Genomic DNA, 18,489 nt, shown 5'->3' on the forward strand with positions numbered 1-18,489 from the left:
TCTCCCATGCTCCTGTGGGACGCTCCATCCACCCCAGCATCCATGAGCCACCTGGTACTTTGAGGTACATGGAAAAAAACATTTAAAGCTGTGTCTATGTCCAAATTAACAAATTTCTGAATTGATTTGGAGGGTTCCAAATCGATTCAGAGAGATTAAAGGGTATCTCCAAACCCAAATTGTATTGAGATTTGGCCACCAAATAAGGCTGAATCTCTGCAAAATTGAATCAGAGACTGAAGCTTCACACACCCCTAGTACTAAACTTAATGTGCCGTAATTACAGCACATTAATGAACATGTAGATATGCCTACACACATGCATACCTTAACATTCTGATATAGTCACTCTCCAAGTTTTTAATTCATTTTCTTAGTTTTAAGGGCCTATGATTTATAAAGGAAAGGCTAGTTTAGTGCTCATCTTCTCTCACAAACCATCAAGTTTTGTTATTGAAAATGGCAAGCGCATGCAAGGTAGACTTATTTAGGAAATGAAAGAAGTAAGAACAGCCAATAAAAACGTAAAACATGGCTGTTAGAAAACAACTTCATTTGGCAGCATCTCTTTATTAATGATATATTCCCATTTTTCATTCCATCAGCTTTTCTCACTTCAGTTTATTTCAAAGAGTTGTTGAATAAGACTTCAATAAGGGTCACCTCGGCTGCAAAGCGGTTATCCAAGAACAAACCATTTCACCCTGGGACAAAAGTGCAATCATACAGAAATCAATGCCCATTGTCCCAAAAAAGAAGTGGTAACAGTTTTTCCAGGATACTGCAAGGTATGTCTATACAGTTAGCCCCAGAATACATCACTGAATGTGCAGCAGAAAAGCAGCACTGCATTCTGCCATTCTCTGTATCCCAATCAGAAAGTGATATATGTACATACCAAAACTCGGGGAGGGGGTTGTTTGTCTCAGGACAACACACAGGGACAAGTTACCCAGGGACAAATACAACTTCTGTCCCTAGTCTTTGTATTATAAAGCCTGAGGCCTCCACATAACTTCACTAATTTGAATAGAGCTAGGCCCATTCTACAACAGCTAAGGCCACCTCATTAAATGCAACTGGCTGTAATAATGTGGTGCCACACTGGCCTCAGAACAGCAATTCTGAGCACACTTGATAAATATTGTTAGAATGAAGTCAAGTGATGATTAACAAAGACATTTTCAAAGACAAATAGCAGATGCAATATTCCTCATTGTAAAATCAATCCAATTTGGCTGCTCAAATACCATTAGATACTTGAATAATCTCCTTGAAAGAATGACTTGACAGTCTCTGATGCCTTTCTAAGTGCCATTTCAGAGAAAGCCATTACGTCTGTTGGCAGTCTTGGCCATTTTCAAGGGGCCTAGGCTAAGCTGCAGAAGTCCCAAAGCCTGTTTCTGAGTAATCAGTGTGAACCTTTGATGACTGAAACTCAAGCTACACTACAGCCTACTCACAAAGTTAAAATACAAAATACTGATGACAACTGCATAGTGCAGGAGGATGCACGTTTTGCGACCGGTCCTTCTGGAAAGAAAGAGAGAAGAGGCATCACTTCCAGCTTATCTTAGGCCCATCTTTTTGTGTTATGTTTTTCAGGTATTATTAATGTGTCCTCTGTATTTTGAAATTTTTACGCTGCTGCTGTCTCTTATACCCCTGAGGCAAGACGACACCCAAAAAGGAGAATGAAAAAACACCCAGTCAGGCCTACCATTTTATGAGCAAGGCTGTCAGTGTTCTGGTACTCCATCATTGCTGGAAATTATCAAAAGAAATGCAGTGTGACACATTTAAATCCCAGACACTATATTTCAGAATTTCTGGATTGGAATCTGCCTAGACTAAATCTAGAATTCCACTGTGGTGTAAACAAATTAAAGGAACCAGCTTACAGTGTACTAATTACTTGATCAGTGCATAATTCTACTGGGTGCTTAGGAATGATAGTTCAGTGTAATGAAAATTGGGCTTATGCCAAATTGGTGCTTACCGACTATTATCCAGGTATGGACATAGTAGTCCATACAAATTTAAATATAGGTCCAAATAATGAACCATCCTGTGCTACCTATTTGACTACCAAGATGTTCCCCACAGCAAACACAGTCAAGACCTTGTCCTAGATGCCAACCACCCTGAAAAACCCAAATGACATCCTAGCCTTACAGTTTACATTTGACCCCCCCTGTTTCCAGTGATTCAATATCCTGCTTACTGACAACTAAATTGGTCCATGATCCCCAGCTGGATTCCAGCTGGCCAATTCTGTGCGTCCCTCATGATCACTACCAATTCTTCTCAGTCCAACTTTACTTGGCGAATTGATACCACCCAGGCTCAACATACTGCCACTCACAATGTAAGCAACACTACCTTTATGCAAACATTTTTTTATAGTTAGCCCTGACAGGTATTTGGAAATTTTGGGGTCCCAACAGCATGAGAAAACACACAACTAGTTACAGTGTGTGGAGAAGCATGTAAAATGACAGTGGATGCAGCAATAGTAAAAACAGATGTACAATTAGATGTGGGAATTCAGCCAACTGTCCGGGCAATTAGCATCCCAATCAATGTGTCACCCATGTTGATCGAACAAGAAAAACCCCAGTGCTTAAATCTTAAACAGCCCTTACAAAGGGGTTGGGGAAAACAGTTAAGAAGTGAAGTTCTTGTCACCACAGAAAAAAAGAAAGAAAAATATTAGCTGACAGTTCTTGGAGCTGCAGGAACTGGGATGCAAATGATCAATTCCACCGATTCAGAAGTAATGGCAAATAAAATAAGTACCCTAGGATCGATCCTGCAGAAAGTCAACACTCCCTTGCAAAACGAGTTTATGCACAGGTTAGTCATTTAAAACTGCAGATGGCAGACTTCAGCCAAAGTCTAAGCAATACCCTTACCACTGATAGTGCCACCCTGGCAAAGGCTACTTTGCAGCTAGGAGTGAATACCTTAACAGCCCTTACATGCATACAAGTGCAACTGAAGCAATATATCACTGCCAAGAACATAGTCAACCAAGCCTTAAAAGGGAGATATACCTGAAGTCATCAGAAGGAAGCATGTGATGAACCCTTAGGCAAAATTGATTACAACAGCACTCAATCACCACACATACTTGTAGCTATCCCAATAAATACCCTTGGTACCATGTCAATCCTTTAACACTAGTCTGGAATCCCATTTTATCACTTAACACCTTTGCAGATGTGACAATTAACTTAGTCAACAAGTAAAGGAAACGATGAAACAATTAAACAAAGCATGAGGGCTAGGAGATAAGGAAAGACCATACATTTAATAATCCAAATACACTATATCATAGTTTTATCTGAAAGTAGTATTAGTAGTGATTGATATAACCAAACGTATTAGATGTTTTTTCTGGTATAAAACAGATTTTTGTTAAAATGCCTAAATTTGTAAAAGCAAAAACAGCCCATCAGAGAAGATCATAAAGCAGTGGTCCCCAACCTCTTTATGATGAAGATCACTTTTTGGCTTACAGGATCTACCACGCCCCCTCTCCCCCCACAGACCCACCCCCCAGGTTCTGACCCCACTCATAAATTAAGGTAAAGAATAAAACAGAAACAGCATACCACAATGGGGAAGGAAACAACATAAGAAACTCTCCCTCTTTCCCAAGGATATAAATGCCAACTAATTGACACCTTTTAAGTCCACAAGAGATCTGGCTCAGTCCAGTTTCAAAAGTTTCAGGGAAACCAAGAAATTTAATTAAAACCAAATCAGAGATCATTAGTATGTTAAAAATGCCCTCTGTAGAACATTGGGTATAGGCTAAAAGGAAATTCGGAGAACTCCAATTCAGGAAGACCTGCTGCCAACTTGCATGTCACCCTCCTCCTGCCTTGAGTCTCACCAGTCGGCTTAAGCAAGAATCTAAGTCGTGCTGTCACAGGCAGCCAGGTAAACTTTGGGATAAATGTTTGTTCTCATGTTTTATGGTGCACATAAATAAAAGGCTGGGCTGTAGACCTGCTTCTTCCTCTTATCAGTAGCCTAACTATAAGGTTACCTGCAAGTTAAATAACAGGTCATGTTTCATAATTACTGCCCTGCTTTCAGAAGGTAGTGGTTAACCATTGCCCTGTCATTTTAAGTAACCTCTCACAGATCCAGTAGTCGAAATCATTTTTAAGAGTCTCTACAATTTGTCTATTTACCAAAAAATCTGATTAACAAGCAAGTAACTCATGATGGCCCCACTTCTACATTTAGCCACCTTTTAAAAAAGAAAGATACTTAACCATGCATACCCACCAGGCTTGATGTCCTTGTAAACTAAGTTCTGCAAGCCATACAAGGAGTCTTGTAAATGATTGCCTTGGTCCGCATGGTAGCAATAACCAAAAAATGCAAAAGTTTTGGTTTTTTAATGAAAACGTACTTCAATTTTTACTTCAATTTCATTGAAAGAAATTCATGACTTTCCAAAAGGAGTTAAATTTCTCCTTACTTCAAAATCAAAGGAAACACTGAAACTGTTAAGTGCATATACTTACTTTAGTTCAGGAGCGGCTAACTTGCAGTATGTGCCACACAGCAGATCAGAGAAGGGACAGGCAGCATGGCAGCAGATAATACAAGTAGCATAAAGCAGAGCAGTAGATGTAGAAGGGGGGTAAAGTGACACTCAGGAAGGGTGCAGGGCTAATTTGTGGCCTGCCAGTCAAAGAAGGTTGGCCTCCACTGCTTTAGTTTGTATTACATCTGATCTGTAACTAACATGATGACCAAAGGCAGAAAGAAGCTTTTCACTGTCCCCACGCAGTTCTTTAGTTCTTCAAACACCTAATACAGACATATATATGACAGCCTGACTCCTTTAAATATCTCTACCATGTTTCACTTTTGGAACTACAGCAGGGGTTTTCAACCTTTTTTTGGTTGGGGTACCCCAGCATCCAATTGAGAGGTGGGCTGAGGGGGAGGTGTCCCCCATACAGCAGCAAAACCAGAAGTGCCACCAGCTTCTCCGTGCTACTGCCACATACCCGCTAGGGCCTTCCAAAGTACCCCCTGGTTGAAAGCCTCTGAACTATACAACTACATGGAAATGCTGTCTGGGCTCACTTTTGTTTGTGGATTCTTTTTTGCAGAACTTTGTAGATTCTGTTAACTTATGTAAGCTGGTGAAATTTGCTTGGATAAGAACAACAAATTCATTAGTCATAACAGAGCTGGTATTCAAGCTCCAGAGTTGAAACATGCTAGAATCAAGGCCAAATACTAATGAGATTCCTACCAATGTCCCACAGGGCAACTTAGACAAGTACGTTTCCAGTGCCACTTAAACCTTCTCCAAGGGGCCTCCCTCCATTCCCAAAAGAGAAGGGCTGGTGAGGATCAAAAAAAGGTACAAAAATGTCTTACAAACTCCTTAAGCCTTTTCTCCCCCTGACTAAGTTCAGTGTTGCATCTCTTACAGGTGCAGCAACAAATTCCTGTCCTAGTCTCTTTTGTGGAAGGCAAACAATCATATTACTAATTTAAACAAACACATCCTAAGAATTTCTTTCAGCATGAACAAAGCTTTATTGACAGCCACAGCCATGAGAAAGAGTCTAGCCACAGCCATGAGTCTACAACCATGGCTGTGGTTGTAGCCTTCTATGGTTGTAGCCAGGCTTCATGGTTCTAGCCACAGCCATGAGGAAAGAGTCTAGCTACAACAGTAGTAGCAAGATATTATCCCATCTTCTCTCAGAAAACCAAAACATTAAAAAACATTCTAATATTTTAAAAGGAAAGTTAGGTATATGAACAAAACACACCTAAAGTTCTCTCTACATCCCACCATAGTGTGGCTAATTCTATAAGGAACATTTAAATAGTATTACAGGAGTGAACACAAATCGGAATTTATAATCTTTGGTCCAAATGGATTTACATAATGGAAGGAGAATTAATCAGTATGAAGTGTTTTCTTCAGTTTTCTAACATTACAGGAACATATGAAAAAGAATAAAGGCCTCTCCATTGTAAGTGGATTTAAAACATGCAAATTAAGGCAATAAGGTAATAATTCAGAATGGGATAAAACAGGAATAAAATAGCAAATCACGAAGCCAGTTAGTTTTCTGAAGTGCAATTCAGATTAAGTATACTTTTTAGTCGCTTTAAAAAAAAGGGAGAGGAAGAGCTGCTGTTCAAGAATATGCTGCGTGATCCTTCAGAGATATGACCTGACTAAATCCCCCTAACTTTAACTCTGCTTTATTCAGGGTCAAAGTTAAAGCAATTTTGCTACTCATGCATTGCAGAGATAAAACAATTGCATCAGTATCTTTTGCATATATTGTATACTGGATGGTCAAACTAACAATAGTCGATGTAACTACAGACTCAGCTAGCAGGATTATATTTTCATTTTTCCAAGAAAGTGTCATTCTTCAAAGAAGACAAACAGAATCAGAAAATTAGATGTACAACTTGTGAAGTCATAGACTAATGTCCATATTCTCCAGTACTGTGTGGAGTGCTTAAAGCTTTTTCATTAAATCTGTAAATAAAATTACCTTTCGCTGATGCTTTTTGCAAGGCTTCTTCAATTCTTGCAAGTTCCTTTTGTTTATTGTCCTGTAAATATTTTTCTTCTTTCTCTGCATCATATTTTATGCCTGGAAGAGAGTTTTGAACATATTTGAAGTTTTCATGCTTTAGACAACTGGTTCTAATATTATAAAAGCCTTAGAATGTCTGTCTGTCCATAACGCTTTATTCACGCTCTGACTGGCTGTCTCGGCAGCCAATCAGAGTGCTCTAGACGGACAGGACAGACAGCAGAGCGCTGCCATTACAGTGGGGACTGAGGGGCCGGAGAGGGATGGTGGGGACCGCACCTTGCAGGCAGAGGGGAATGGCAGGAACCAGAGCCCTGCCATAATAGAGGGGGGACAGCCGGAGGGCGAAGCCAGCCAGAGCGCACCCCCCCCCCCCACAAACAAGAGCCGGCAGGGAGGAGGGCAGGGGGAGAGGACTGTTACCAGTAGCCGTGATGCCTGAAAGGTTGAGAACCACTGAATTAGCCTATTCCAGGAGGGGAAAAAGGAGAAAAAAAAGCCCTTAAACACCCCCCGAGTTAGATGTAAAAGCTTCAAGGGAGCTTTTTGTTTACAAGTTAAGCCTAGCAATGAGTAACCAATGTAGGCCTAAATGGTAGAGTGAAAAAAAACACCCCACAAATACTTTAATATTGTTGTTTCCACTGGGGAACAGACTTTAAGTCAACCGTGCTGTTTAACAGTTCTATTTTAGTAGTAATTAGTATGGCATATCGGATAGTTACGCTTTCACATTTTTCAAACCATTTGTGTTTCATTATGATTTTAGGATCTTACTTACTTGCTCCTGGAACAATGAGTAGATACAAGCCTTCTAGAGATGCAACTACTGCCTCACCATACAAATTCTTCCAAGGAATTTTCAGAGTAAGCTTATCTAAACAGATTAAATACAATATACATTCAGCTTTTTAGACTACAGGTGAATGAATAAACCTAAAGCTTAGTTTGGTTTAAACTAAGGCTCAGATACTTGAATTTGTTACCTAGTCTGATACAATGCAGTTATTAACCAGATACACATTTGGGAAATTCATCAGTTCATAAATACTTCTGACCCATACGTTTTTGAACCCCAATGCCTCAAGTAACAAAGTGTAGCAACTACACCAAGAGGAAGTAAAAGGTTACTCAGAAGTAAGACCACATTTTAAACAACAGGGACTTGAGACAAATTTTTAAAAGCCATTTATTTCAGTATGGGAAACAATAGCTCCAGCATGAATGCATGTTGTATTCCTGTAGAGAAAAGAGTCTAACTTGGATACATAGATTAGTAAAGTAAGAAGCAAACAAAAAAACAAAAACAAAAAAACCTAAAGTGAGAGATTCCAGAAAGATATAAAAAAAGTTATTAAAAAAAAATAAAAATAAAATAAAATAAAAAATAAATAAATAAATGAGGTTCAAAATGTTTAGGCACTTCTACGTACGCATTTTAAAATTTCCAGGAGTTGATATATTAGTGATCACTACCAGAAACAGAAATTAATTAGTGTGGATGAAACACCCCACTAGATTTGAGTAGCTTTTACTTTCCCAAAAGAGTTCCCACATTAGTGAGGTCCCTACTGACATGTTTCAGATGACTGAGGTCCTCTAAAACAGGATTTTAAAATCATTCAGGGAAGATTTTTCCAATTGATTTGTTTATTCAGTTGAGCCTGGTCCTTGCCAGTGGGACAGAGGAAGGAGTGCGGGGGGAAAATAAACCTCTTCCCTGCCCCCTTCTCAGGGCCAGCATCTAGCCAAACCCCCATCCCTCCCCTGGTTAGGGAACAGATGGGTGGGCTCCCACCAGGCAGAGAGTGAGCACTCCACCATGGCAGTTGCAGAAAGACTAGAGAGACCCAGGGAAGCAGCTTCTCTGGGGCTGTCTGGCCTCACTGAAACTGACACAGCAGCTCCACAGCGCGCGCGGGGCTGTCAGACTTAAACCCTAGCAGCCCTGCTCTCAGCACAGAGCTGCCACAGCTCTACAATACCAAGTGCTTCCCACCCCCTGAGACATTCTGGTCAAGTCGGACTGTGGGTGTTCCACACTGAAAGCAGGGCTGTCAGGGCTTAAACCGGGGGGACCTGCTCTCAGTGCAGAGCCACTGTGTCTGTTTCAGTTAGACCAGAAAGACTGGGGAGTAGGGGTGGGGTGGAGAAAAGCAGCTTCCCTGGGGCTCTCTGGTTTCACTGGAACTCATGCAACAGCTCCACACCGAGAGCAGGGCTGTCTCACCCTGTGCAGAGTGATTGTGTCCGTTTCAGCAAAACCAGAGAGCTCTAGGGCTGCAGCCTTAGAGCTTGCTTACTCTGAGCTCTGGCATCCAATCCTTCTTTCTCTGGAGCTCAGGCAGTGCTTGCCACCCTGTGCACAACCCTGGGCTGCTGGTGGGGCCAGGCACTGCCTTAACTCTGAGGGACCCAATGCTTTTTCCTCCAGAGCTCAGGTATTGCCAATGCCATTACACTATCACTGACAGGATCAAAGCCAGTCCGGGCAGCAGAGGGAAGCACCACAGCCACCAAGTCCTCCTGGGCTGTGGTGCTCACGCTGCCTGATGTCCCCAGGGGGCAAGGTACCATGCCCAGCCCCACTGCACCTAGCATCCCTGCTCATCCTGAGTCAGGAGGGGCCACTGCATTCTGGGATACTGGAGGAATTCAACTTGAGAGGAATAGCTGGAGGAAGAAGTGGCCACAGAGTACTAGAACAGGAAGAAAATTAGGCAGATTGGAGATAATCCTCCCCTAGAATGGCATAATTTTGAACTTAATAATAAGTGCTTTAAGACACTTAAAAGGTATAAAATGTGCAGCCAGACCAAGGGTTAAGAGCTCCAGAAGCCACTTAAGTGCAACAAGGCTCTTACTTTCTCAGTAAACCACTTGCGTAGTGATAATTCCCCACTTGTGTAGTGATAATTACTTACCTATTTGGCCAACTTTTACTCTAAAGGGCACATCCAATTCACTCTGTTGGGAGAAAAGTAATTGTAATCTTAGTTTCAGAATTACCATCCATTTCATAAGTGAACTCATTTTGCTAGATATTATACAAGAGAACTTTAGTTATGTTAAACAAAATTTTTCAAGTAGATATTAGCCTTAAACCAAATTATCACAGAGAAAAATATTCCTTACATTTAAATACATTAAGAGTGTAAGGGCAGTGATAATCTGTGAAATTAACCAAAAATAAAGTTGAGTCAATTAACACTACATATAGACATACTTAATGTATTTTAGTAAAATTGCAAACTGAGGGAAGCTATTAAGAGAAAAATTAGTTATCCCATTTCTCTCTCATACACATACACACACCCTCTCCCCCAGAAGAAGTGGACATGTCTTCATTGTCTACAGTGTGATAACATGCCTAAACATAGTTCTACATTATTTTAATATCTAGGACTTAAAGCATATTAAGCTACTACTATACATAACCATGCATACATTTCCAGCAAATGCCAGGAGAGCTCATTTCCAGGAGAAAAAACACTCATTACCATTCTTTTTCATATAATTGTTGTTTATTCATTGATTTAAGAACAACAATCCAAACCTTAGAGCTAGAAGTCCACAAAGAAGAATCTGCTCCAATTTCAAACAACTTAAAGAGGAAATACACATGTATTTGCAACTGTATTCTAAACCAGGACTGCAAAACTCATAGCCCAGGGGACACATGCAGCCAGCAGCATGTTAACTTGCAGCCCACAGACTCCCACAGAGGTACTGCTCCCTGCAATGCTCCTGCTGTCTATCCCTGTTGGGGTCTTCCACTGCCTCCTCCAGGCTTCCTTTTTCTGCCCCTGCCTGCCCCAGGGGGCAGACCAGTGCTGCCTGCGGGCACCTGGGGAACCTATGCATCCTTTATGAAGTAGGAGAGACAGCTCACACAATGTGCAGCCCCTAAATACTCAGAAATTGGACAAGCCTATCAGGGCGTAGTCAGGAAAACACTTCAGCATTTGTTAAAAGTCAGCACATATTAGGCCCTATTGATTTCAACCCTAACATCTATGAATCTATGTCCCCCAGCAGCAGCCAACCTCCAATTACTGCCCTGCCCCACACACCACGGCTGCCCAGGGGGCAGTACAGGCCATTTATACTCCTGGGCTAACGTCAGCATGCCAGGTCACTGGCCCCTCACTCCTTATACCAAAGACCAGCTCGGTCCTCTCTTGATGCTCCCTGCACTTCCTATCCTCTCTGTGAAGAAATCCTGGTTCCCCTACCCCAGATCAGATCCAATAATGGCAGTGCTCACTCCCCTCCACCCCAGACCCTGCACCGAAAGCTGATCCATGGCCCAGACTAAAAGGGGTGTAACTGTGCTGCCACACCCTCCCCCCATGCACCTTGCCCCTAAACCTGCCACAGAAAATCTGAGGGGCATAGCACATGTCATCTCACCAACAGCAACTACTGCACTATGCAAAGAGAAAGCACTTCCCATCTGACTAATGGGAACACAAGCAGCAAAGCTATGTCAGCTTCTGTCTGTGCAGGGGGTAGGCTATATCTCTCTGGGCAGTATGTGTTACCATGCCTGGTCCACATGGGTTCTGTGTCTGCTCTGATTGAGGAGCTCAGTCCTTAGGTTCAGCTGTATCCCCCGAATGACCATGAGTTAATTCCCCAAAGATGCCAAAGAATATGCCTAGGGGCATGGGCTGTAGCCTACTGGTGAGACTATTATTTGAAGGAAGGGCAGGCAGATGACAAACCAAACTAGGGCGTGTGAGGAGATGCAGTCTCCTCCCTAGAGAGGTTGGCAGGACACCAAAGGGCTGGATTGAGAAGAGCTGCTCACTCAAGATGAGGGCAAGATCCAAGAGTGTCTCCCCCAGCTAGTAAAGCGACCAAAATGCTGGCTTGCATCCATAGATGCTTCTCAAGCAAATCGTGGGACATCATTCTCCCCTTCTACTCGGCCTTGGGGAGTTTTGGGTCCCACAATTCAAAAAGGATGTGGAGAAGCTTGAGAGAGTCCAGAGAAGAGCCACGTGTATGATCAGAAGTCAGGAAAACAGACCTTACGACGACAGGCTGAGAGCCATGGGGCTCAGGGGTGATCTGGTGGCTGCCTATAAGTTTATCGGGGTGTTCACCAGAGCACCCCAAGGGATGACGAGGTTGAATGGTTATAAACTACTGCAAGACTGCTTCAGGCTGGACACGAGGAAGAATTTCTTTACTGTCTGAGCCCCCAAGGTCTGGAATAGCCTGCCATCGGAGGTGGTTCAAGCACCTATATTGAACACCTTCAAGAAAAAAAAAAAAAAACTGGATGCGTATCTTGCTGGGATCCTATGACCCCAGCTGACTTCCTGCCTTCAGGCAGGGGGCTGGACTCGATGATCTTCCGAGGTCCCTTCCAGCCCTAATGTCTATGTGTCTATGAAATCTATGAAGAAGTACCCCATCATAAACAGGATCATTTCCCAAACCAAGGACTGAATGAACCACCCCATCACCTATGGCAGATGTGAAGTGGCAAATCAAGGTTGCATTAGCTTCTTTAAAAAGAAAATTAGTTGCAACCAGCATCACAGAAAAACATTAAGTCTTAGTGAAATGCCAGAATGTGAGTAACCTACCATGCATTAGAGTCTTCACCCTATGGACTATGGGCAGATCACTGCATCTAGGTGAATCAGCTTGCAGGAATAGCTTTTTCTTTTTTTTAAAAAACTTTCTAAATAAATATTTATAAAAGTTCTGTCCTACAAAGAGAATACTGCCTAGTTTGGGGGAAAGCCCCTAAAATAACCTGCTTTCAAGTAGTCTACATACTTTTAAAATGAGACATTAAACAACTTTCTGTATAAGCTTGCCCTGCCAAGTCTCCATTGTTCAGATGAGAAAAATTGCCATTACTATTGTGTGTATTTATATGGGAAGAACACTTTTTCGATACTGTTACCTAACTTGCCAGATACCTACACAAAACTCCTCATTAATACAATGAAGGGAAGTTCTACATAACACTCCCTACTAAATTTGTCAAGAATAGACTACATTCATGAACCCAAATAAAGAAATGACAAGCAGCTAGTTCAGACTCTTGGTTCCATTTAAGAAACTGGACCATACAAGTGTAATCAAGACTTGATAGTGTTATCATCTGTGGTTTGTAAAGAACTAGTTGTGACAAAGTCAAAAAGGTTTAAATTATACCAATTCTAATCTACTTTAACTAGCCTCTAATATTAAAATTTAGATCTCATTATTCTAAACTGAGAACTGTATTTTTCAACTGGCACTTCACTGTACTACACAGATACTCGTTCATATCCCAAAAAAAATTTCAGAAACACCTTTGTACTTGGGCATACTGGTTTTAACGAGTCAGCAAAGAAGAAAGTATTTTTAAATCTCAAGGATCAAATAAAAACCAATCAAAGACATCTCTACTAGGGAGACTAGTTTGGAGGCAAATGTCTTAGCACCCCTCAAAATTAAGAACTGTTAATCCTTACTTCACAAAGTCGTGTCCCACACTGTAAATGGACACAAGTCAACAATGCTACCCAGTGGCTTTCAAGCTCTTCACATTGGAGTTTACATAACCTTAAAATGTCTGAAACAATATACTGAAACTACATATGCAAAATAAATAAAGTTTCACAAAAAGCTTATAAAGGTTCTCCAATTGAGATGATCTTTGGAAGTAATGAGATTTCCAACAGGTTAAGACATCTTCCGAGTTGCAGGTGAAGCAATTTAAAATATTAATTAAGTGCCATGTTTAATGTCCAAAATTCTGTTGATAAAAAGTACCCGTGTCAAACGATAGAGACTGTTTCAGCTAGGTTAAAGAAAAGCCCATTGGCCCAGTCCTGCAATGAGACCAAAACAAGAGCCTTTCATGGAGCAGCTACAGACAGAGCAGGAAGACAGCACTACAGATACTGTTTACCATCTACAAGTTTTGAGGAGATCTTTGTATTCAAGTTGGCAAGCATCATTAAGATCCCCATCATGGATCAAAGTTAAACCGGAGTAGCTTGTCTACATACTAAAAGAGCCCAAAATGAGAAGAGGTTTTAGAGTAGATCTCAAGTTTCAGTTACCAGTTTCCCCTAAATCTTCATAAAATACCCAAACACAACTGCTTCAGAAGAATGTTGCAACTTCCATCAAAATGTCTCATCCTCATGCAAACCACAAATAGATGCAGTTAGTCACAACAGCAGAGGCAAGAGAAAAAAGAAAAAAAAAAAAAAAAAGAGGTGGAAAAAAAAAATTACAAAACAAAGCTCCACCCAAGCCTAAGGGGTCCTAAGTTAGCATAATTAAGGCATTCTAACTTCTACAAAGAGTGACACAGAAAATTCAGCCACCTGACTTTGCAACCTAATAACCACATGTCCATTCATGGCTGGATATATGGGGGATGGACAGCCTCCCACACAAGTCTAGAACAGGTCTCAAGCTCTTATCTTTGGATAGCAAAAAGGCCTCAACTGTTCTGCCATCTTACTCTGGCACTGTCAGAGTAAGTACCCATAATGACATTACACTTCACAGTACTGGAATTATGTACTCTAGAAGCTCTTAGAAGAGTCGCGAGAATTAGCAGTACGTTATAGATCTCCAAGACAAACCTAAGCCAAATGAAGAGATACCAATTCTATCAAAAATTTGGTAGCTGGTTATTCCATTAGCCTCAGACAAATACAAATTAAGAGATGGGTTTGATTTTTGCTATACACTAACCTTTGCAAGTGTAGTTAGTAGGACTGTGCGAAACAGCACCATTTCCTTTCCACTTCCGTTTCAACCGGACAGTGCTTCGTTTCGAGTTTCATTTCGTTTCGAAAGCACTGTTTCATTTCGTTTAGTCGAAACAGGTTTGCTGTTTTGAAGCTGTTTCAATGTTTCGCCCATAGGCTATAATGGGGAAGCACAAAACTGCCTATAACTGTCATTTTGGAGCAGATTCGGATGAAAACAGCAGGGACGATAGTCCCTTCTGAGGGCATAAAGCTTGCCAGCTTTCAAGGACATAGGTGCAGGGGTTTCTGGGAAACTGCACCTCAAGGTGCTGACAAGCCAAACTCATGATGCGTGTCTGTGTCTGGGCGCACCCACACTGGTGCTGGGGCCTCTACGTGACACAGTTGTGTGCCCCAATGAGGTCTCCTCCTCCCCTACAGCCTCATCTCAGTCCACCACTTTAAATAACAAGAGGTAAAATAACTTAGTGAGCAGCAGCATCTCAGGCAGCCAAACTGTGACAGAGCTCTTCTTTCCTCTCCTGCAAGAGTTTCTTCTCCAGCATGTGCTAAAGCATGCCCTCACTGTGTCCTTCGCCTCCTCTTCCCTCTCCTTACCTTTCGTTTCCCTGCAGGCAAGCCCAGCTTCAGAACTTGAAATGATTGTCCTTGTTTTGTTCCGAGGCTGTTTCGAAACCCTTTGTTTCATTTTGATTTCACTGTTTCAAGCTTGAAATGAGTCGAAACAGTCTCGAAACAAACAGCCAGCAAAATTTTGCACAGCCCTAGTAGTTAGTGTTGTTTCCTAACTGGAAATATTAGTAAATCACTGAAAAGCTAAAATATCTAAATACATTACAAATATAGGCAAAATATAAAGGTAGATCAATTGTAAAGATCAGATTGGTTTGCAACTACATCACACAGGGCTGCATTGTCATGCATATATAGAAAGTAAAAGTACGTAGGTATTTGCAATAAACAAATCAAAATCAATTTCCAGTGAGACCCAGAACTGTATCTATTACCACACAGTATAGCAGCAGTGGCACAGAATGAGTTCTTCGTTTAAGCTCTAATATTCCAGTAAAACTCTTTCAATATTATTCAAGTAAACGAAGGACTGTAAAGAATGAAAATGTGGTCAAAATATTTTCTATATAGTTGTGAAGAAGAAAATATATTCCCTGTTATTTCCCCAACCTACCAGTACTACTACCAGTGACAGTGTGACAGCTGCAGCTCTCAGTCCCGGCACCCACTGCACAGGCCAGCCTCAAAAGGAGAACCTCTGGGCCTACAACTTACCACTGTGATTAGAGCCAAGGAGGCTCCACACAGATACACAAGGACCCATCAGATATGCAAACAGAGCAAATCTAAGATTGGAGTTGCGCATCCATAATATTAATGACTTCTTGATGGGGTCATCAAATACAAGTAAAAGGTATTAAGTTTAAAATGAACCAGAGGAAGCTTTCACACAGCCTCTACTTGAAGTGTGGAATTCTTTGCCACCACAGGCTGTGGATGCTAACAGTTCAGCCAGATTGAAAAAGGGATTGGACAAATTCTTGGAGGAAAGGGGCATCAGTAGCTCCTGAGCACATAAGTTAGGGATACAGACTCTGAACTGGAACTTCCTAGACCTTAAGTCCTAAAGGCTACAAGTTGGAGAGGAAGGGGGGGGCGGGTTGGATCCTAATCATATCCAGGTCACTCTCCATTTCAGTATCCATTCTCTGCCTCCGTGACACAAGCCCAGTGCCTGGAGACCCTGGGCTAATGCCCACAAGAAAATGCTATAGGCCTCTCTTAGAAAGGGAGGTCACTAGATAGGCAACAACTGAATGCTTGAGACAACTAGACATAACAGCGACAGCAGTGAGGTCAGAGGTTTAAAAACAGTATGCCAAAGGGGGGACACCGAGCAGAGCACCCTGGACAGCGCCCAGTGCCCCTCATAGGAGTCCAAGGAGCCAGTGGACACTGCCCAGTGATGGACCTCACATGGGAAAGGAAAGCAGCCCAGCAGACCGGACAAGATGGAGCTGCAGCCCAACCTGGTCAACAAGAGCTCTCACGGTCTTCTCCAGCTTGGAAAGAATATAGAAAGGACACGGGCAACACAGTTAAACTGTCTTCCCATCTCCAGTTTCTGACCTATGGGGTGGAGAGGGGGGCTGAGGTTAGACCCACTGAGGAAGACTCATTTCATCATGCAGTTGTACCTGTTCAAGCCTGAGGACAAACAGTGCCCTAGGGTTTAAGAAACAATCACTGGCAGTTAAAAGCAAGCCCTCAGTGACCAAGTGAGGAGCAGGAGGCCCCGTGGCCCAGCGGCAGGGCTGCAAGGGGAGCCCTTGGAAAGGTTAAGAGTCCCAGTGCTGTGGGAACACTTACAAGGGCATTCTCCTTTATCTGCAGGTTATCCAGCGCCACGTTGCCTGCAAGACACAAGAAGGCGCGGTCAGGTCAGCTGCAAGCCCGCGGGACACTAAACTGCTGCAGCCAGGCATGCTGGGAGTGCAAGGCGGATCAGGGACTATAACCAGGCAGCTGGCACCAGCACGTGCCTGGGGGTAGGGTCCATCCACGGGTGTCTCCGGCTGTGGGCACCACATGGGCTCCAGAGCCAACCCTCCAGCAGCTCCTTCTCCTCCCGGCGGTGGGCAGAGCTCTGCGCCCACACTGCGGGGGCGGGGGCGGGAGGGGAGGTGAGTGGGCGAGCCCCACGAAGCTCCCTCCCCGACCCGTGAGGGGGGGCAGCCCCTCCCCCTCCCCTCCGAAGGCTCCCGGCTGGTGCGCGGTGGGGGGAGAGAAGGGGAGGGGAGAAGGACCACTCCTACCGCCCCAGATGCCGAGCTTGAGCTGGGACTTGTTGAGATTTTCCACGTAGGCACCCAGGAAGCGGTTGAGCAGCTCCGCCACCACCGACTCCAGCACCATGATGGCGGCGGCAACTCCGAACCCCGCTCCTCAGGCGCGCGCGGAGCGCACAGAAATGCACGCGCAGCGCCCCCCGCCCCGGCCCGCCGCGCCCCGCCCCCTCACGTGACCGCGGGGGGCGCGTGACAGCCCCGCCGGCCTCGAGCCCGCCCGCGCTTTCCTGGGCTTCCCCCTGCGTCTGTCTGCTCCTGGGCGCCGCGGGGTGGGGCCGCGCGCGTCCCTCCTCCAAGCCCGGCCTGGGGCCACTTCCGTGCGCGCGGCTCCGCCCTCGGCGGGTACCAAGCAAGCAGAAGCTGGGGCGGTGCAAAGAGAGCCAGGAGCCAGCTCCGGCCTCGTGCTCCTGAGGGGAGCCCTCGCGTGGCCCCTCCGCTAGGGTGGCCATCGTGCAGGTCGGGTTTCCTCTGCTGATACAAAAGCCGACGCCTTTATGTCCTCTGTTGGAAAAACAGGAGGCTGTGAAGGCCTGGTTGTGTTTCAGTAGAGGACAGAGTAGCAAAAAGCAGGACTGTCCGTTATGATGGCGCCCTACCCGCCCTCCGCCCGAGAGGCAGGGCCTGCCAGGCTGGGACCCTGGCCTGCAGCCGGATGAGAAGGAGCAGGAGCGGGCAGGGGTTGCTGTGCCTTGTGCCTGCTTTTGGGAAACAGGCAGGACAGACGGCAGCATGCCTGAAAGGCCACGTGCAGCCGCTGGGCACACTGCTTCTGCCCAGGTGACAGCTTGCCAAAACGGTTTTGAAAGAGATACATTGGGAGCGAGTTGTGTGGGTGCAGCCCACCTAACAGGGTGAGACTGCAAGTGTGGCCCACTGTGCCAAATAGGTTGAGCACCACTGCCCTGTAGAGTGGGTCCAACCAAAGATATCATCAAATCTATCCTGCTGTGCAAACAGGGATGTGCCAAAGCCCCTGTTTCCCATTTCACCGCAACTTGCTACACACGTTTTACCTCTGGAACAGGAGATGAGGCAAGGGCATGGTTCTGTTCAAATGCACTGCTTCTGTGACAGCAGCTACAGCTGGAGGCTATGACTCCCAGGTGCTTCCATAGTGCTGGTTTAGGAAACAAACACCAGGACTCTAATTGCTTCATGTAATTTATGATATAGGGCAGGGGCTGGCAACCTACAGCCCACAGGCCAAAACCAGCCTGCAGAGCTATTCTATCTGACCAGTGAAGACCAAGATTTTGCAGTTTTAGCACATGGGGCAGAAGA

General features: G+C 44.0%; 1 protein-coding gene across 5 annotated transcripts in view; it reads right to left on the minus strand.

The window, feature by feature from the left end:
• Nucleotides 1-17,452, minus strand: part of VPS13C (vacuolar protein sorting 13 homolog C) — a 157,803-nt gene extending 140,351 nt beyond the window's left edge. For 4 of the 5 annotated variants that reach the window (XR_003095490.1, XM_025211176.1, XM_025211175.1 and 1 more), the window contains exons 1-6: nt 17,176-17,452; nt 16,730-16,773; nt 9,530-9,572; nt 7,387-7,482; nt 6,561-6,662; nt 4,303-4,365 (exon numbers count right to left, since the gene is read on the minus strand). Coding sequence is in view for 4 of the 5 variants with exons in the window: in XM_025211176.1 (XP_025066961.1) it covers nt 4,303-4,365; nt 6,561-6,662; nt 7,387-7,482; nt 9,530-9,572; nt 16,730-16,773; nt 17,176-17,275 (448 nt within the window). In the remaining variant the exon portion in view is untranslated. The remainder of the gene's footprint in view (nt 1-4,302; nt 4,366-6,560; nt 6,663-7,386; nt 7,483-9,529; nt 9,573-16,729; nt 16,774-17,175) is intronic. The other variant, XM_014522744.2, reaches the window with a different exon arrangement.
• Nucleotides 17,453-18,489: the final 1,037 nt, after the last annotated feature.

This window comes from Alligator sinensis, unplaced genomic scaffold (assembly GCF_000455745.1).
Source record: "Alligator sinensis unplaced genomic scaffold, ASM45574v1 scaffold291_1, whole genome shotgun sequence".
Classification (NCBI taxonomy): Eukaryota; Metazoa; Chordata; order Crocodylia; family Alligatoridae; genus Alligator; species Alligator sinensis.